Raw genomic sequence first — 20,577 nt, forward strand, 5'->3', positions numbered from 1 at the left:
TCCTAGGCAACCTTTACATCTGAATTTGGTGTTCTCACAGCTCCTGGAACAGCGCTCTCAGTCCACAGAATATGCTCCTGGTTCCATTCATGGCATTTGTAATTTAGAAAAGCTCATTTACTCACACCCAAGTTTGCCAGTACTCCAGAAAACCAAAGGCTTCACCACAGAGATTCAGTATGAGACCATTAAAACCATCTTCCTTGCTGCAGTACCCCTTCCTGTGGGTGCAGAGGCATCACTGAACTCACCTGCAACTCCTTTCTCTTGCAGCACTGGGGATTTCTCCCTCGGAAACACAATCACCACTGCCTCCCTCCCTCCTGCTGGCACAGTTCATGACTGACTTTTCTCCCAGGTCAACAGACTGGTTGTTGTCTATTTCAGCAGCTTAAAAAGTGCTTATTTTTAGTCTTTCAGAGTAGTAGTGGATTCTCACTGTCAAGAAATAAATGCTGAGCCACATAATTCCCTTTCTGTTCTTATTTGGCAGCTACCAGCTGTTACTGATCCCTAAAGCAAATTTACCACCTTATGGAAATTATTAATTGGTTATTTCTTGAGTGACACCTTATGTAGTAGCAAACTGAAGTCCTCTTCTCAAGGATTACCCAATGTGCCAAATACTCTGGGGTAGAGCAGCTGTGGTTCCTTTGAGAAGATCTACCTACACATGAAGAGCTTGTATCTTACTTCATATAACCAATAACAAGAATAACTGTATCAGAACATCTTATGTTGAACAAATACTTTTATTTACAAGAGCATATGTGACAGTTTTACAATAAAAAAAAACGGAACCAGTCTAGATTCAGTCTTCAGTTTAAAGTCTCCAGCCTGGCCGATTTCTTACTTGGCTTTCTAATTTGGAGACCAAGTTTGTGGCAAAACTGTAATAACCCAGTAGCCTGGTACCAGCATCAGTGTTAAACCCACACAGTACAGTTTAGTCTCTTCGTACATAGAAGATATTATATCCAAGTTCAACCATACCCCCTATGAGCAGGGCCCACAGAGGGATGAACACATAGGCCAGTTTCATGGTGGTGAATCGCTGCAGTTTAGCGCAGAGGGCGAGGCAGAAGGCCAGTTTGAGCAGCATTGCAATGAGGTACCAGGCTTTCTTCTTGATGTTCTGGGAGCCGTTGCGAGGGTCGAAGCCAGACTTGCAACGTCCAGCCATTTTCACAATGAGCATAACTAGAAGGATGGTATCGAATATCCAGACTGGAATAAAGATGAGGAACCAGTTCCATGGCGCTTTCTCATCCAGCTTTAGCACCAGCATGATCAGGAAGAGTAACGTAAAAAGCCATGTCAGTAGTACTCTTTGGGCCAGGGACATTCTCATTTAAACAGCTTTGAGAGGAAGTCTTTCACTGTCAGCAACAACCTAACAAAACAGAAGAGGAGGGATGCACCAAAAGATGGCACCACACAACCATCAGGCATATTCCTTAAAGGAGACTTAGGTTCTTGTTACTGTTTTCCCACTCCTTCTAACCTTACCTACATGCTGCTTCCCAGCATTTCTTTCAGAACTCCCATTCCCAGGGAAGCACTCTGTTTTGGTCCTGTCCACCACTCAGTTTAAGTGCCCTAAGGCAGCTGTGTAAAACTCCCTTCACCTGTTCTGTGAAACAATGCTTTAATCCTAAACTAGCAGTCAAACTCATACAGGGGTTTCTGTAGGCTCAGAATATGTGTAGGTCCATTTCCCTCCAGTACTGAAGCACTCATATCAAGTTAATGCTTGCAGATAAACCTAACAATTCTCTCTCTGTAACAAAACCATCACAGTGAAGCATAAACCAACTAACAAGCCCAAGTAACAAGCCATCTAGAGCACCCCCTAGCCTGCAGAGCTGCAGTGACCCCTTCCAGTCAAGCACCAATCTTAAACTACCAACAGCTATGGATCATGCTTGCCTTCCGGCAGGTATCTGAAGCATACAAACGCTGGCTAACAGGAAAACTATTCCAGCTCATCGGCTTGGCAGTATATGTACGTTTCTAGGTAGGCATGATGGAAGAAAAACGAGACGGAAGAAATCTATTAGCACCTTTTTTTTTTTCCACCTGGGTTAGTTGTTCGTGAGAGTAGCAAGTTGAACCGACTGTGCTCAGATAAGCACTGGAACCAGGAAGGAAGCAAAAGGTGTTGGCTGAACTGGTCAGGAGATGACCTGCTATGTTAGAGCTGGGGCTAGCAACTTCGTACACTACTAAAACCCTGCAGTATAAATCTGTCTGCTGATACACAGTTCAACAGACCTATGTTTTTCTTCAGTCTGGGAATTTCTCTTAAGGAAAAGATCCCAGTTTAGCCTAAAATAAACTAAACTGGAGTTACTGTCAGTAATCCCTTCCCGTGTCTTAGGGGCTGACATTGTGACGCAGAGCAAGCTAGGTTTAAAAAAGGGTTTTTGCTGTTTCCATTCTTGTGCATATCACCAAAGGGGCTGGTGGATGCCAGTTACTGGCTGAATGGCACAGAGAGTCAGGGAAGGGGTGAGTCTTTGCACTGACACTCATGTGTAAGAGATAACTGTCAAGGAGACAGAAAACTGGAGGAGGTTTAGATAGCATTGCTCTGCTCCCATGAGAGAAACACACCCAAACCAGCCGATAGTGCAGAGGGTTACGGAGCAACTACCATGACCTGTCTGAAGCGCTGCCAGTATTGTGAAAACATTCCCAATATTCCCATGTCCAAGTCTGCAGCTAAAGGGGAGAAAGCAGTGATCTGTAACAGCTTCAACACTCCTTTCATGACAGCATTTCTGAAAACTACTTGTAGAAATCATTGCTACAGAGAGCACAAGGAGAATCTCTTGTGAGCAACCTGGAGAAAGGGGATACCAAAGAAACATCCTGGAAAATCCAGCCTGAAAGGAAAAATGGAATTCAACACCATTGGAAGTATCAGGTTATCAGATACAAAGAAGTTGCTATCAGCTGTCCGTGGAGCAAATAGAAGGCTACTGAAGGTGTATTGGATGGGGTGACTCAATTTGAAGGTTGCCCGCTTGTTGAGAAGATTTTTGTGTTTCCCAGGTGTTCAGAACCACTTTTAGGACACACAGACAGAAAATCTGGCATGGGATGTTCTGCTGCCTTTCTCTGACCTAATTAAGAGATGGAACTGAAGGACTGGGCAGCATTGCAAGGCTCCACTCAATTTTAGTGGCTTTTCTTGGATGAAAACCTCAAGAACATCTAAGCGTACTCTTGAGATCTTACAGTCCAACTAAAGGAAAGTACCAAATTTTAAAGGCTGACAGCTGCGGATACATCTGACAGTGACAAAGGGCTCCATTACGTGGAGCACTTCGCAATCTCCTTAGGAAAGGAGGTTATCAGCAGACTCTCAGCTAAAGGTCAGCTATCACAAGATAGTTAATGCTAGGAAAAGGATGTAAATATGGTACAAGCCTGAACTATCTCTTATGTTAAAACAATTACGGAAATGTGAAAGGTAGACTGTAAAAATAAAACCCTTCTCAACTCCTCACAGGACTCATGTAATTAGTAGGATGTGAAAGTTTTCAGTAATGAGAAACACTATCTAAGCAGCATTACTGACCTTGGCCGGGTGATCTACATAATGAGAATATGATGATAGCTAACCCTAGCCTGTTTAGAAGGGTGTGTGTGTGTGGGGGGGGGGGAACAAAGAGAGAAACTTGCACACATGACATTCAGCTCAGTATTAGTGATAAAACAGATATAGGAATTTAATACTTGAACATCGCTAACAAAGTTCAGAAAAATTATATTATACTGAAACCAAATTAAATAGGACTTTAGCTTAAATGCCACTGTAAGACCCATTCAGCAGGTATGAGTAATTTAACACCTAGAAAGAAACATCTCCGTTTTAAAACTACATTTCAACTAGTTTGATGTGAACACAGGTTAGGTGTTCACAAGTCCTCCTCGCAACTGGTGCATTCTTAGTTGAACTACGTATTAGTGTATGCAGATTTAAAAGTGTACATAAACTCACACTACAACATCGCGTTGACCGGAGTACTGTTTTACTGCTCTTACGTGAGACAGAGACTCTGAGTGATATATTTAACTGAACAAACAAACAAGCAAACAAACCCCTCCCAATCACTCATGAACTAGCCGGAAGAACCGAGGAGGAAACGGGCGAACCAGCGGCGGGTGCCTGGCCAAGCAAAGCCACCGGCAGCCGCTCAGCAGCCCCTCGCGGTGCTCCGAAGCCGGCACTGCCCGATCCAGCCGGGGCCGCCCGGTCGCTGCCCTCGGCCACCCGCGTCTGCCGCAGCTGGGGGTGTTCCTTGCCCCGGGCAGCGGCTCGGTGAGCCAGGCTGGCCCCGCGGGGCTCGAGCTGCTGCGGGATAAAGCCAGGCCGGGCCGGGACCGCCGCCTCCCCCGCCCTTCCTCAGCCCCACGGCTGACCCTACGCCGCCCGGCCTCCTCCGCACCGCACTCCGGCCCTCCTTGCCGGCCCGGCCGCCCATCCTCGGCTGCCTCCTCGGCCGAGCCGCCTTTCTCCCGAGCCCCCTCCGCCGCCATGGCGGAGGCCCTGCTGCCTCGGGAGCAAGGTCGCGGTACGGGAACCCGAGGCGGAGCCCCCTCGCCGCCCCCCGCCGCCACCTACCGCCTGGCCCGCCGCCGCGTGCCGCGCAGGGTCTCGGCGCATTCCCCCCCCGGCCGGGTACGCAGCGCCAGGGCAGGTGAGCGGCGGCCGGGACACCTCGATCCGCTCCGCCTCAGGAAGCCGCCCGCCTTCCTCCCCAGCAGCCCCGGGGCTCTGATTGGGCGGTGGGGACGTACGTCATACCGCGCCCGGGAGCCATTGGGTAGCGGTGACGTCGCTCACAGTAATCCCCGCCCCCCACAGCTATTCGGTAGCGGTGACGCCCGTCAAGGCCCGGCAGCCCCTCACGGCGAACGGCGCCTGGGCCCGCCGCTCCGCGTCCCTTTGCCGCCAATTCGCGCAGCGGGCTGCTAGTCACAACAGCCCCGCCCCAGTCTAGCAACAGCAGAGCCCCGCCTCCCTCCCCCTTCTATTGGACATCGCTGCCGTCAGTCAGGTCTCGACCCCACCTCCGCGAGGCCAACAGCGCCCTATTGGCTGCCGGCCTGCTCGTGGCCCCGCCCCCTGCTCGGTGGCGCGCACCCTCGCGGGTGGCGCGCTGTTGCTGCTGCTGCCGCCGCGCGGGCGCGCGCGTTCCCTTCATCTTCCTCCTCCTCCCGCCCCACTCCCCCGCCCCCTCTCCCCCCCCCTCCCCGCCCAGCTGTTGCCTCGCGCGCTCCCGCCGCCGCCTCGCGCTGCCCTCGCCGCCGTTGTGTGCGGCTCGCGCTGCCCCGCTCCCCCGCGGCACCGGGCGGCCGGTAAGGAGCGGAGGGGGGAGGGTTGGCGGCGGGAGCGGGGCAGGGGCTGGGAGGCGGCCGGGGTGAGGCGGAGGCGCCGGTGCTGGTGGCGGTGGCGGTGGCGGTGCCGGTGGCGGTGCCGGTGGCCGCCGTTCGGGGGCTGGCAGGGGGCGGCCGGCGGGGCCGAGCGCGCATCGAGGGGTGGTGGAGCGCGCTCCGCCGCGGCTCCCCTCGCCCCTCGGGCGGCGAGAGCGGCTCCGCTGCCGGCCCTGCCGCCGCCGCGCCGGGGCCTCCCGCCCCCCGGGGGCAGCCTGGCCGAGGGAAGGGCGGGAGGCCCGCGGCCTCCTTGCGCCGGGTGCCCTCCGGCGGGAGCTGCCGCGGGGTCGCCGCGGGTCCCGGGGGCCCTCGGTCAGCGGCCCGCTGGTTGCTGGGCTCGTTGTGGCGGTAGGCGCCGGGCTGCTGGCCCGTGCCGTGCGTGTGGGTGCTCCTTGCCACGGCGGGCTTGTGCTGCTGCAGCGCACCTTTTGCGTGTGAAGTTGCTCTGGTGCATCTCGAGCTGGTTCAGCGCCTGTGTGAGGTGACAGAACGCTTTTTCGCCTTTACTTTAAAGGTCCTAAATTTCGGCATCTTCACCTTCATCTTTGACCTCGTCTCCTGATTCTGTTTCACACATCTGCTTTTGGTGCTTTCTTCCTTAGCCCTTATCCCATCTTTTTCCCCTGTCCACCCCGAGTCAGTGACAACCTGTCTGCAGCTTATGTGCTGTCCTTAGTTTGGGTACCTGAACGTTAGGCTAGTTTCTTCTGTCATGGTCATTTCCCCAGTGTTTTATTTGCTGCTCTTTCCATGAGTAACAAAGGAGGCAGCGGAGGGGAAAAATGATTATGCAGTAGTCGAACTATCCAGATGTTTGCTTCTTTTACCTCTGTTTTCATTCCTATCCCCTAAAGTGCATGTGGCTCAGGTGTGTTGGACTCAGCGAGTTTTAGTGCACATTCTCAAGCTCTGTGCTTGGTATTTTGTCTTTCACTGCTTTTACGTGTCGTCGATCACTTGCAAGACTCAGCAGCATGACTCTTCCTCTTGTTCCAAATTTGCCAGTGCCTTATCCATCTGCCATATAATTAACTGGAAAAAGTAATTAATTGGAAAACCTGACTTGTTGAAAGCACTGTAATTAACGATCTGAAATTCTTTGTGATGAAACATTCCTGCGGAAAACGCTGGTTTTACAGTTTTGACACAAGTTCCCTAATAGGAGTGGGACTAAATGCAGTGTGTCATCAACAGTTTCCCCATGTACATCTTTCTGCCAGTGCTGTTAAACAGATGGTGGATTCTGCTTTATCAGGGAGAAGTCCATCACTTGAAATAACCTGTTAATCCCAGTAAGTGAATCCTAATATCTTTAGCTGCACTTAGAGCCGTCACGAAGTGGCAGAAGGGTATATTTCTGTTCTATACATTAGTGCTTGGCAGGAGGCATTTTGTTTTCCTGGGGTTAGAGGCTGAAAGTGTTCTGGGAATAAGTCTCTGGGTTATAAATAGCTGCATGCATTTGGCTATTTCTGGAGCTCTGAAGGTTTTTGTGATCTTCTTTGATTTGCCCTTTTATTTGTGACTCTCTGGAAGGGATAATCCTTTTCTCAGAAGCCTCATTTTTGTTCCAGCAAGGTGTTTATGAACCGATGTCTACGCACACATCGTTCTTCTTCATACAGCTTCAAAGGTCGGATTTTAGTGTTTTTTCCCCAGAGTCCTACTTTACACTATTTACAGGCGATTTTCATTTCTGAAGGTGAAGGTTGAGAGCAATGCTTGGAACCGGTGTGTTTGAGATCCTGATGCCTGTTTGAAGTGGAATGTTTGTGCAGTTGGATTTTCTGTTGCTATGTTTTGCTGCCAGTGTATGTTTTTCTTCTGGATATAAATACTATAAAGGATATAACACGAGCCTGAGTCATCTGAAAAAGAATTTGGGAACCTAGTTAGTCTAATTCAATGCTTGTAGTAGATTTTCTTTCTTCCTCTTGTATTGTGTGGAATGTGACATGCAAATAAATTGTCAGTAATTGCTGGGAACTCCATGGAGCATTTCAAGTATTCCGGTAGTACTGGAATTCTTCCAAAGCAGAGTTAGCTGCGCTTGTCTCAAAAAGTTGGTCTCAGCTGTACCCATAGCTGCTGAATACTGGTGTGAGTTCTGGGAGAACTCAGAATCCCGTGGGATAGGCTTTGGAATAGGAAACGGGGTATTGATGATGTATTCGCAGGGGGGCATAGGGGCATTAAGGAGATCTCCAGGTAACGTTGTTGGGGGCCGTGAACCAGACAGTGAGGGCTGGAGAGGCTCTTGGTGTTGAGCAATGCTGTTCCTGTCGCAGCTGGCAGGGGTCACTGGAAAGCAGGGACATCACTTCTTTCCCGAGGTTACGTACACTGCCTTCCCAGACTGTTTCTAAATGTCATGTGTTCTACTTGTTTATAGCGGAAATTTGGTTAAGAAGTAAAACCAACTCTTCTTCCCCCCCCCCCCCCCCCCCCTTTCCTCAGGACCCTTGTGAGTGAGAGTGATGACAGTCACAGGGTGGGGTTGTTTTGGCTGCGAGGAAGTTCTCATAATAAACACCACACTCCATGGAACACCATCACCCAACAGTTTACGTGAATTTTTAGCCAGGCTTACTACGGGCATGAAGCTCCTTCCATTACTTTCTTTGTCTGTCTTCTCCTTTGAGTAACTTCTTTAGAAAGTCAGTCAGATGGCAAAACCAAGTTTAATGGCAACTGAAAGACATTAGATACCTACACAGTGAGAAATTATTATGAAACTTGACAGGTAGTGACCCAAAATAATAATCCCACCTGAAGAAAGGCAGTTACATTCGTGTCCCTTCTTTAGTCAGGAAGAGAGGAACTGCTGGCTAGTGTGTGTAGAGCTCTGAGCTGTGCTATGGTGTGTGCTGCTATGGGCCCAGCCAAACGACTGGGGCTGTTGGTGAGACAGGTCAGGGGCAGGAAAGTAATGTTGGGTGAGGCAGAGAAGGACAACAGGGAGCCACGGCCCACTGGTAGGAGCAGACAGACTTAATTGCTTCTGCCCACGGAACAAGGTAGGCCTGTTCTTTCTGTAATGTTTTTATGTTTTGGGAAGGAAACACAAGTCTTTCGGGATACCTCTGGCAGAGGTGCTGCTCCTTCTGACTGTTCAAGGACAGCTGAGCACTACTTACTCTTAAGGTATGTAGTGGTGTGAAAAAGAAAAGACTTTGAAAGCTTTCAATACCATGTTTTCTCTCCTGAGTGTAGTGTGCTATTATTCGTCAAGGTCCTTCTTGCTGGGTCCAGAGGAAACTGTTAACCACTTGAAGAAATTGTATTCAAATTTGTAGGGAGAACACAAATTGCTTAATAAAGTGCCTATAGGGAGAAAGGAGTTAATAGCAATTAGGCTGTAATGTATTACTGTGTAATGTCTGAGTATGCTGTACAGGTAGTCATAGAATAATTTAGGTTGAAAGGGGTCATTGGAAGTCATCTGTGTGGTCCAGTTCCATCTCAGATTTACAGCAAACATGTATCCATGTGTAGAGTTATGTTGTCAAGACACTTAGAAACACAGGTTATGTTTGTGCTTTATTTTTCATTAGTTGAGGGGAGGATATGAGGGAGTTCGTGGAGCTCTTGTTTCTTAATTTACATGTGTAAAGGGGATTTTTTCCAAATTCCCTTCTGCTGGGAATACTCTTTAAGTGAGACGTGTAGTGCTCGGTATTTAATTCTTTGTTCATTTGAGGTGGTCTTGGTTGATGTACTCCAGAGAGACTAGATGGCTTCCTGGAATGAGTCCAAGCACTGGATGGAAATCCTATTTGCAAATACATTTGTGGTTCTTGTTCTTAAAAAACCAAAGTACAACTGGGAAGCGTGAGAAGAAATTAAAGCAATATAGCATCGAATACCAAGCCAGGCAAGCCTTGCGTTTGGAAGTTGGCCAGCGCCAGATGCTTTTGGGGGTTAGGTGGTTGGCAGATGCCAGCCTGGCAGCTAAATGCTCTTCGTGTTCAGCTGTCTAAGGGACAGATTGTTCTATGCTTGCTGTGTTGCTCATACTCCTTCCTTGGTGTTAGCTACTGGCCATTGTGGGGTTGGGTTAGGTAGAGTATTTGTGTGGTCGCATACAGCCCCGTGATCCCTTTGGGTGTTTTCTTGCACCTTGGTCCTGAAGCTTGAGATTCCCTCAGCTGTGTGTTTATTTTGTTTTACTTCTTATTGTTTGTGCTTAAATGGCTGCTTTCTTTTTGAATCCCAGTAAAATCTTGGCTTCAGTGACTTCCTGTGGTACTGAGTTTAACAGTCTAATTATGTGTTCTAACGTAACATTTCTCTGTTAAAGGCTTGGCTTTGCTAGCCTCTGAGCTTTGTAATGAATGAAGTTCCCTGTATTATTGGAAGCTGTTGTTTTCTTGGCTATATTTTCTGTATGTATCTTAAAATCTTATTTATCGTCCCTTATTTTTCTGTTCAATACTTGCCTGTCTCAGCAGGAGAGTATTTCAAGTGATTGATAATTCATAGCCCTTCTCAGAACACCTACACCTCCCCAGTAGTTGAATATTCTGCTTCAAATAAAATGCATGCATTTCAGGTCAGATTGCACAACCGATCCACAGAGCTGTACTGCGGGGTTTTCCTTCATTCCACTGAGATTCAGGTGTCTCTGTGCTCTTCTGACTGTAGCATATGGAAAGGAAGAGCTCACTAAACCGCCAAATTTCCTTTCTGCATTTGAGATACCTGTTTTTAAAGCTTTTAAAGTTCAACACCCTCCCCCAATATCATTGGCATTATTGGTGCCAAATTCTATTTATGTTGCCTATTCATTGTTAAAGTGGATCCAGGTTTTTAAGCTTTGCTAATGTAAGGCTGTCACCTGGAAATGTTACTACTTTGGGTTTTGTTCTCTGTAAGTATTGTGAGCGCTGCTGGACCTATTTACAGAAGTTTGGAGTAACAGGGCAGGGCTCTGTTCACTCCATGTAAGGACTTAATTTGGGCAGTACTTCTTAAAAACTAGGCTATTGATTTAAATATGGGGAGGAAAAGGGGAAACAGTCTTAATTAGTCCAGATATTAATGGTACTCTGTTAATGGTACTTCAGAAGGCAGGCAGACATCCAGAGTGTTCAGGCTGGCTTTGGTCAGACCTGGCTCACTACTGGCAGTAGCATTTGTGGTCACCTTATTCTGTGGTTAACAGGTCTGTGGAGCTAATTCAGGTGGCAACTGCTCATTTACTTTGTAATGGCAATTGGTTCCTTGAAGCTGTCTCCTGTGCAATGGGCTCCAATGCTGGTAAAGAGGGATGGAAGCTGGTGACAGAGAAGGAGGGTGGACTGTGGCAATACCGGTTTAGAGTGGTTAAAACAGTTGTGAAGCCTCACTAGGCCACCCTGATCTCCATTGGCTCTGTGTGGACCTTCGGTGTCCCTGTGAGTGATTTCTTCTGCTGGAAGTTCCCTCTTAAGATCTCCAGCAATGCAGGGCATCTCTGTTTCTTTAGAAGCTAACATTATCTGTCAGTGCCTGATGAAGCAATGTGGAGATGAGTGTCTGTGTTCATCTTTCTCGTAGAAGTCTAATGGTCAGCATACTTGGAAAGCTGTGATTTGTGGGTACTCTCATCCTGAGTGGCTTTAATGTCAAACCTCCAGAAAGAGCTAGCCACTAGGGCATGTGTACACTGCATGAGACCTCAGATGCCTGCCTCTTGTCACTGCAGGATAGTCAGGTATGTGAAAGCTGGTGGAACATGAAAGCAGGCTAGGAAGACTTAGTCTGAGTTTAGTTTCGGGATTAGGATGTTTCTGTGTGAAGGAGAAGGGGGGTCTGTGTGCACTTTGCCTTGGGCAGGCACTGCATATAGGAGCTATCAGGCAAGGGTTGTGATCCAAAGAACTTCTAGGCACCTGAGAAGGCAATAAATAGACCGTTTTATTCAGACTGGATGCTATTAATCTTTATTATCCAGTTAGCCTACTGCAGTGAAGAGCATTGACCTAATTTTGTTCAATTTTCTGGCTGGTTTTTGATCTGTGGCAGTGTTTGCTTTTCATGAACAGCAGTCTATTTAGAAATCTGACCTCTTTCCAAAGGCTCTTTGAAAGTCCACGTATGTTTTATCACTTGCTCTTGTTTATCAGTTAGTTTGACATGTTCAGAAATACTGATATACCAAGACATGATCTTCCTTTGCAGAACCTGCTGATTAGACCCTATCAGATAGTCTTGCAGGTATAATGGTGTTCTATTTTTAATGATTGCTTTGCGGATCTTGCCAGATACACATGTAAGGCTTGTTACTCTGCAGCTCCTTGTTTGGATCACTCCAGGGACTTTGTGACAAGCACAGGCTCAGTGTTTGCTACTCTGCTGTTACAGATACATGGCTGTTATAAGAGACTGCAGCTCTTTCTGACAGCTCAGCCGCTTCATGCCTCAGCTGCTCCAGCAAGTTTCTGGATAACTATTTGCAGAACATGATGCAAACTTGGTCATTTAGGAGTGGTTTTCAACTTCCTGACTGTACTCATCGAGAAGCCACAACTCTGCAGCGTATTGCCTGGTGACAGATAAACATGTCTTCCTAAACACCAAGTTGGTATTTTCAGTGAGCGAGATTTATTGTTGCAGGAAATTACTGTTGTATTTAGAATCACAAGGAGGACAGAAGGAGCGTAACATTTCATTTCAAGGTGGCCAATATATTTGGGTGGTTTGAGTATTTGTTTAGGTGAATATAGGTATAAGTGAAAAACACAGGACTTGGAGATCTGTTCTTTAATAAACCTGTTATGGTTCTAAGAGCAGATACATTCAGGGATTTCTCATTGTAAGTTGGACTAATGGAATATAGAATCATAGAATAGTTAGGGTTGGAAAGGACCTTAAGATCATCTAGTTCCAACCCCCCTGCAGTGGGCAGGGACGCCTCACACTAAACCATGTCACCTAAGGTTCCATCCAGCCTGGCCTTGAACACCACCAGGGATGGAGCATTCACAGCTTCTCTGGGCAACCCGTTCCAGTGCCTCACCACCCTCACAGTAAAGAACTTCCTCCTTATATCCAATCTAAACTTCCCCTGTTTAAGTTTTAACCCGTTACCCCTTGTCCTGTCACCACCGTCCCTGATGAAGAGTCCCTCCCAAGCATCCTTGTAGGCCCCCTTCAGATACTGAAAGGCTGCTCTGAGGTCTCCACAGAGCCTTCTCTTCTCCAGGCTGAACAGACCCAACTTCCTCAGCCTGTCTTCATACGGGAGGTGCTCCAGTCCCCTGATCATCCTCGTGGCCTCCTCTGGACTTTTTCCAGCAGTTCCATGTCCTTTTTATGTTGAGGACACCAGAACTGCACACAATACTCCAGGTGAGGTCTCACAAGAGCAGAGTAGAGGGGCAGGATCACCTCCTTTGACCTGCTGGTCACGCTCCTTTTGATGCAGCCCAGGATACGGTTGGCTTTCTGGCCTGCGAGCGCACACTGTTTCTCATTGACCGACACCCCCAATATGTATGTGTGGGTGTAGTTTTCAGTGCCAACAACAGGAATTAAAAAGAGCAGAACTTGAGACCAGCCATATATTGTGTTTTATTTAATTATTTTAAAGATGCATAATTTTCAGAGATATCTTGCCTTGTAGATCCAGTGTGCCAGCAGCAATCACTGTGTTTGGACTGATGGGGACTTTGAAACTAACATCTCTCATAGAAGATAAGAGGCAAACTTAACTTGATTACAGTCTCCTTTAAGGGCTTGGATTTTTTTTCCATTTCATTAAACATTAGAATATGTTTAAATATTAGGAGCTTTTTGCTAATTAATAAACACTGCAGCAGGAGTAAATGATGAGAAAATGGAATCCTGGACTCCTCAGTACGGAGTCCTTCCCCCCTGTTTTTACAAGTATGTGTGAAACCATGTCATGTCACTTCAGATGGTGCCATGAACGGAAACCAGTTACGTAACAAAATTAGGAAATTTGCACAGTCCTCAAGGCTGAGGGCATGGATTCCAGAAATGGCAACAGCAGTCCCAGCCACTGCACGCAGTGTTCTTTTCCCAGAACCGGAAATAAACCTGAGAAATCCTGATCCTCAACATCTTGCTACTCTTTCGGACGATTGTGTAATTCACTGGCAAAAACAAGTATTCCTGGGAGACAGTTACTTTTTGTGGTGCTTCCTTGCTAGTTCGTTCTTCAGGTCTTGGTGTTTTTGCTGTGGGGATGAAGATGGTTAACAGAGCCTACTTCCCATCTGAATCTGCAAACTGTCTCTCACTGCGTGCTCAGTGCTGCAGCTGCAACTGAGAGCTTCCTGCTTGGGATGGTAAGTGGTAAAGGGCAAGAGCTTATAAGGAAGAATAAATATGCAGTGGCAGAAGCAGTATCAGATACCATAGTCTGTGGGCAAAAGAGAGATGCCTGAGAAAGTATCCGTTTTTCTGTAACTGATGTCTTAGTGGAGGCACAGGCGGGCATGGACATGCTGCCAATATGTTTGTGTCATGGTATGTCATGTTTGGTATGGCTGTGTTTATGAAGAACAAGGCATGATATGCAGCAGCCAGAATAGGGACTGGTTCATATTTCATTGTTTCTGTTGTTGGCCTGATAAACTCCTCAAACAAACAACAAAACTCCCCAAGAGAGGCATTAAGGGAAGTTAAATGGTGGATTCTTTTACCAGTTTCAGGGGGATTGTGGGTTTTGGGTATTTTGGGTTTTTTTTTAGATCCAGGGAAGAGCAAAGTTTGAAAATGTATTCTCTTCCATAAGCAATGCCTTAGGAATGCTGGCATCCAAATTTAGCAGTTGTTGTTTGGGGATAGTAAGTATGTTAATTCCTTTTAGTTACAAACTATCGTTCTGTTTGTTTGGGAAAGCAAGTATGTTAATTCCTTCTTATAAACTATCATGACCTTGGATTACAAGGCAACAACTTGGGGGGCCTTGGCTGGCATGACAGCAAGAGCAGTGCTCATGCTGGCTGCTGGATATGATCCTTAGGTTTGCAGTGCTTGATTTCTTTATGTTGTTTTATTTTTTCCTTCCCTTTTGCTGCTTCAGCTTTCCTTAAGGCTAGCTGAAAAGAACACAATAAAACTTCCACTGGAAGGCGTGAACCTGGGAGTGACAAAGTTTCTCATTTGCTTGTATACAGTTTGCAGTTCTGAAATGCTGTTTTGAGAGCAGCCATGCATGAAGTACATAAACAGAAGTCTGAATGCATTATATAGCATTTGATGTACCCTTTACAAAAAGAAATGGAGGTTTCATGGCCCATTTGTAGTGCACACGAAAACAGTGTGGCTTTTCAGACATTGCTTCAAGGGTTTAATCGTGTTCCTGATGGCAGTTGCAGAAGTCCCATGAATTTGAGGGTAGGAAGGATGACACCTTGCCAATTCTAGTGGTGTATCCACATTACATTGATACCTGCGTTGCCTGCTTTTGTTGTGCCGGAAGCAGCTTTTCAATCAACAGTGGATGCCTAATATGACTAAGCTGTTTATTTGGCTCGTTGAAAATTAACTTGGAATATCAAATAATGTCAAGAATTGGATGATCATGTTAACTGCTATTTTGATGTTGAACCTGGAAAGGGACGGGTTTTTCATCATAATTGTCTAGGTGTGCATCAGTAGTTGTAATGTTTTGCTCTAAGTAATTTGAGTTTGTGTGATACAAATGTTGATACAAAATTAGTAATTTGAGGCCATAGGCTTTATTCTTCTGATTCGTTGTCTCTTACTCTTCATATCAGGGAATCTTAGTGAAATTGTGCCTGTGATTGTGAAACTGTAATATGGACAGCATAACATGATGGAAAAACACTTCTATTGTGGAAAGCAGTTGAAACCAAGTTCTAGCATTCTCATGGCTTTATGTAGTAACTTTTTAAGACTGCCTTTAATTCACCTTCAGAAGAAGAACTTCTCTTAGCAGTAATAACAATCAGTGGTGTTTTAAAAATGCATTTGAGGTAAATGCCACAGCTCTGCAATTTTACTCCTAATGGCGTCTAGTGAGCAGGCCAGCTTCATCAGTGACCATGGTCATAATGAGTCGAGAAGGACATTCAAGTCCTGACTCAGCAGCTGGATGGTATCCTGACCATTCAGGTTAGGGCTGTTACAAAGGAAATAGCTTCCTTGAAATACTTAGTGATTCACAGTGTTTATAGGCAAGGAAAACAGCTATTTGTCTCTGCTTCCTTGTGAGTGTTGTATTTCTGATTATGTCCTTTTGTGGATTGATACTGCTTAGACTTGTATATTCTTCCAGAAATTGGCACGTTTTATCTCTGTGAGGAATCTAGTTTTATTCTGAGCTTCTGTCAGAGTTTGGGATGGATTTTATTTTCCATAGACTGTCATTTAGAAATGTACATATTTAGGTCTGACTTGGATTGCCAAAACCCTGTGGATATGAGTATAATTTTTAAATATACTTCAAATTTATTTAGATCTGTAGTGTAGTATCTAATCCTGTCTTACACAATAAGCACTGCACTGCTTGACTGAGCGTCTAACTACCTGAATATAGACATCTAAGTATAGATTGCTGTGGCTTTTGAAAAACCTACTTATTTGATTGCAAGGTGTAGTGTACTTAAAAATGGAAAATGATCATGCTCTGAAATGGAAAGGAAATAGCTAAGAAACCCCACTTCTGAATAGGGATCATCAAAACCAGGCAGTCGTCTGTTTTTTAGCTTTAAGGAAGCAATGAAGTTTTGATCAAAAAACATTGCTTGTTATTTGTAGTATTAACTGTGAGTTTGATGGAAATGTTATGAACAGCTCTGTTGAATGTCACAGAGATGCTGTGATCAAGCTTTTACATCTGGATGTTCTGTCTAATCTCTGAAGTTGGAAGTATTTTTTGTGTTGCTCTGAAGTCTCCAACTAGTTAGGATTAAGTTAATCTTGCTGTAGCTACTCTGCACAGGACATTGTGTACAACTGAGTGCAAAACCTGGTCCCAGTCCCAAATGCAGATATTTGACACAGAACACGAAACAAATGGCTGGATCTGGAGAGGGTGGGAGGAAGAATAGACAGTGCTCTGTGGATGTGTATCAGCTGTTTTTACTTGTTCATGTACTCGTTTGGTGCTGATGTGCCTTACAGCTCAGTTGTACCATCTGGCTTCAGGATCACCATCAGTACAAACTGTCAGCTGAGCAGCATATTAACTTGTAATGAATGTGCAGAGTTCTGAAATTGTTGTGGTACTTAGTCACCTGCCCGGGTGTTTGGTGAGCTGTGGGCAGATGCAGAGTAAGAGCCAGGGCTTAAGTGCCTTGAATTGTTACCATCCACTTCTCATCCAGGTAAGTCAGCTTCAGGCCAAGTGTATCAAGCTTATTATACTGTTTGTCCCCTGCCCCATTGCCCCCCTAATAACCAGACCTTAAACCCCAACCAAGCCAGAGCCAACAACCCCTATAAAACTAAACATAACCCAAAACAACAATCCACGGACAAGTTTGCAGCCCCTGCAAGCAGGAGCACTGTCCAGAAATGATTAAACAAAGCTTTTTGCCTTTCTTTTTAGTGCTGTCTCAGAAACTGTTGTATATCTCTTGAAGAAAGTATGTGATATTTCCTTGTAGAGATATTTTAACTTGGCATACCAAACTCTGTTAAGTCTTTTAAGACATTTTGTTGTATTTACTTTTGTAAACACCATCTTTACATTTGTGCATGCAAATGTGTATGCAAATATGCTCTAAACCACCACCAAAATAGACTCTGTGGAAGACTTGGTGTAGAGAGTTGCTTAAAACCACAAAAACCATGGGTAATCTAAAAAACAGTTTTGTTGATAGAAATAAAATGAATTATTAATAGAACTACTTCATTATACTTGGTTTATAGTTTTGTGATGTGATCATTTCTGGAGGCAAAGGGTGTTTGAGTGAATTGGAGAACTGCTGCAGAAAAGTTGCTGCCTTTAAAATGGCTTGTCCAATTTTAGCCATATTTGACACAGGTGGGAGTCTTTGATCCATGAGTTAGTGTTGGTTTCCTGAAAAATCATTGACCCTGGGGAGAAAGAGATCACGTTGCTGTGGCTGTTGAGGGAAAGTTTTCTCTGCAGGTTCAACAGTTAGTTCTTTATGGCTAGTAATGAGTTTCTCCAACCTTTTCCTCCTCTTGTAATTATGGTGGTAGGAAGCTGATATATTGTAGGACATACGTGTTTCATTAAGAGAAATGGGAAGGGGTTAACGATTCTCTGAGATGACTTCACCAAGGGGGGGAAGGCGAGGTGTGCAGTTGTGATGACAGTCCGTGTGACATCCTTCCTACATTGGCACTGCTCTGTCTGTGACTGTGGTGTAGGTGTGTGAAGGCTGTGTGTGGCTGAGGCCTTTCTGTTGCTTTGAGTCTATAGTCCAGTTTAGCAAATGATTTTAAATTTACTTAAACAGGTTTTCAAACAAGAAATCAAATTGTGTTTTAAGCTTTGTATTGGTGAGAAGGAAGGGTAACCAATCTATGCAGTGCGCCAAGTTATATCAAAGTCCCTTTTGAGCTCCATGCTTTATGTAATAGAAATATTGTGCCAATGAATTCTTTGTGATTGATAGTTGCTCTTAGAAAAACTGCTGCTATTATCAGAAACAAATAGGTCAGAAACAATTACAGATGTTGACACAGTCATGGCTGCCAGCTTTGACTGACTTGATGTGGCTTACACAATGATATTATCAACAGTGGAAAAATTGCAGTGTGTGTTTGCTCAGTTGCACCGAAAGTCAATGTCCTGGTGTTTCTAAAACTTGTTAATGACTGTCTAAGCTCTCTCGGAGACATTTCTTTCTATTGTGTTATAGTTTCATCTGAAGTTGTATAAAAGATATTGGAGTTGCACTGTTAGAAATATTAGTTTCTTTTGGGTATTAGATTTTTCTTGTTGTGCAGCATGAAAACGTATGGCATTATTTTTCTTAGAAATCCTCAGGAGCTGATATAAAATCAGTCTGTTCATTGAAGCTTTGAACTATAGTGTATGACATGTATCCAAACTTATTAAATACGGTGTCTTTAAAGTAATGCACGGGTAAATAGGAGTACATCCATACCTGCGTCAGGGAAGACTGAATAAACAGGTGTCAGTGCAGAACTGAGTCCTCTGGAGGGTCATCTCTTTCCAAGAAATGTCTTGGAAGATGGCAGTGGTGATAGGGCTTTTGTGAAGGGGGTGTTTGTGATTTTCATACAGTCAGCTGTTATGGTCAGGTAATCTCTGCTTCTTTGCTTTAAATGAAATTTTTGGTGGTGAGCAATGTATAATAAAGTGTCACAAGCTATTTTAATGCTTTTATTTTCATCTATTGCAGTTTTAGTTTCCAGTCTATCTTTGCCATTATCTTTTTTCTTTACCTTTCTTATCTATGCAAGAGCTGTGAACAAATGTCTTTAAAAGAAAGAGAAAGATAAGGATCACCTTTAATATTTCATCATAAAAACTCCCTACAGATTAATAATTCCTTTAAAGACAAAATAGAAGGTGTAATAATGTTGATACTGATAATGTTATAAGTTTGGTATTTTATCAGAAATATACCTTTTAATTACATTTTTTATTTTTCTAAGAGAAAAAAGTTCGGTGTTTGGGGGCTAAGCTACCACTCTTCCTTCCCACTGGCGAGGCCGTGCCTGAGTGCTGGGGCCAGTTCTGGGCTCCCCAGTATGACAGAGACTTGGCCATACTGGAGAGAGTCCAGCGGAGGGCCACAGAGATGGTGAAGGGACTGGAGCATCTCTCCTGTGAAGGAAGGCTGAGAGAGCTGGGACTGTTCAGCCTGGGGAGGAGAAGGCTCAGGGGGATCTTATCAATGTAAATAGATACCTGAAGGGAGGGTGCAATGAGGTCAGAGACAGGCTCTTCTTGGTGGTGCCCAGGGACAGGACCAGGGTCAATGGGCAGACAGTGAAGCACAGGAGGTGCCATCTGAACATCAGGAAACACCTTTTCACTGTGAGGGTGACCGAGCATTACCACAGATTGCCCAGGGCAGTTGTAGAGTCTCCATCCTTGAAGATATCCAGAAACCAACTGGACATAGTCCTGGGCGGTGTGATTGAGGTGGGCCTGCTTGAGCTAAGGGGGTTGGACCACACAATTTCCAGAGGTCCCTGCCAACCTTAGCCGCTCTATGACTCTGTGAAACTGTGTGTGCAAAGAAGAGGAGGTCTTGTGGTGATTCATGTGTGATTTTTACCAGTTACACATGATCCTGCAATCATTCAGGTAGTATGCTTGGGAACCTTGTTTAATACTTTGAAGTTACTTACGATAACTTTCTCAGAGCGTTTTGCAAAATTTGTAAGGAATTTCTAGCTTTACAGAATAACGCAGGAGTTCTCTTGCATGTCAAGTACTTGGGTGCGTTTATGTAAAACCAACATTCCTAACCTGTTTGTAAACATAGGAAGGATGCTGAATATTAGGTGGAGCTGAAAACGTGATCTTTTACCAGCTAGTGTTCAAAGGTCACATGTAGTGGAGTGTGCCCCATTGACCTTTTTTTAGCTGGGCTTGAGTGTGGCGTATTTGTTTACATCCTCATAGTTTTGGAGGGAATCAATGAGAGGAAAGGTTATTAAACACAGAAGTACTCAGATCTTTTGGCAGAATAGCTTAACAAGGCTTTTTTTAATTCCTTCTTCCTTCCTTTCTTCCACTGGCTGCTTCTTACCTTAAATAAGTTTGAAATGTAGGCACTGTACTCATTTAACTGCGGTATGTTAATATTTGAGTAATCTGTGTAATATTTGAGTTAGGTTTAATGTTAGTACATTCATATCTGAAAGGGCTTGCATATTATAGTAAAATATCTGGAAAGGATTCTATAATTCTCACCTAAACTTAATTTTCCAGAATAGCCAGTAAGAGAGAATCCATGCAATTCTGTAGAGAGGTAATGAATCTGAATCTAAAGGCTTTTTTATATATCTTTTCATTATTGTCTCTTTTTGATTTTTTTCTGAACTAACTGTGGTTGACTGATGACATGAAAGAGAACTTAAAATTAATCTTCAGGGTAGGAATGTTTTATCTAGGCTGAAAGCTGTGGGTTTTTTTTCACATTGAAACTAATGGCCGCGACATCAAAGGTTAACTAATCCTACTGTTATTTGCTGCCATTA

At 44.9% G+C, this 20,577-nt stretch overlaps 2 protein-coding genes across 4 annotated transcripts in view; one reads left to right on the forward strand and one right to left on the reverse strand.

Annotated features, from left to right (window-relative positions):
* Positions 1-733: 733 nt before the first annotated feature.
* TMEM60 (transmembrane protein 60) lies at positions 734-4,784 on the reverse strand. The gene is made up of 2 exons (XM_065666881.1): positions 4,634-4,784; positions 734-1,393 (listed from the first exon to the last, which is right to left on the reverse strand). The coding sequence occupies exon 2, from the start codon at positions 1,349-1,351 to the stop codon at positions 947-949; it is 405 nt and encodes a 134-aa protein (XP_065522953.1). The 5' UTR covers positions 1,352-1,393; positions 4,634-4,784; the 3' UTR covers positions 734-946.
* A 480-nt stretch (positions 4,785-5,264) lies between these two features.
* Positions 5,265-20,577, forward strand: part of PHTF2 (putative homeodomain transcription factor 2) — a 68,956-nt gene continuing 53,643 nt past the window's right edge. For 2 of the 3 annotated variants that reach the window (XM_065666985.1, XM_065667003.1), the window contains exon 1: positions 5,265-5,370. The gene's annotated coding sequence lies outside the window, so the exon portion shown is untranslated. Of the gene's footprint in view, positions 5,371-13,700; positions 13,740-20,577 lie in introns of those variants that run through there. The other variant, XM_065666994.1, reaches the window with a different exon arrangement.

The sequence above is a fragment of the Lathamus discolor genome, chromosome 1 (genome assembly GCF_037157495.1).
Source record: "Lathamus discolor isolate bLatDis1 chromosome 1, bLatDis1.hap1, whole genome shotgun sequence".
Classification (NCBI taxonomy): Eukaryota; Metazoa; Chordata; class Aves; order Psittaciformes; family Psittacidae; genus Lathamus; species Lathamus discolor.

Bases quoted from the DNA above. Each gene is read 5' to 3' on its own strand.
- TMEM60 (XM_065666881.1), bottom strand. From the start codon at position 1,351: ATGAGAATGTCCCTGGCCCAAAGAGTACTACTGACATGGCTTTTTACG.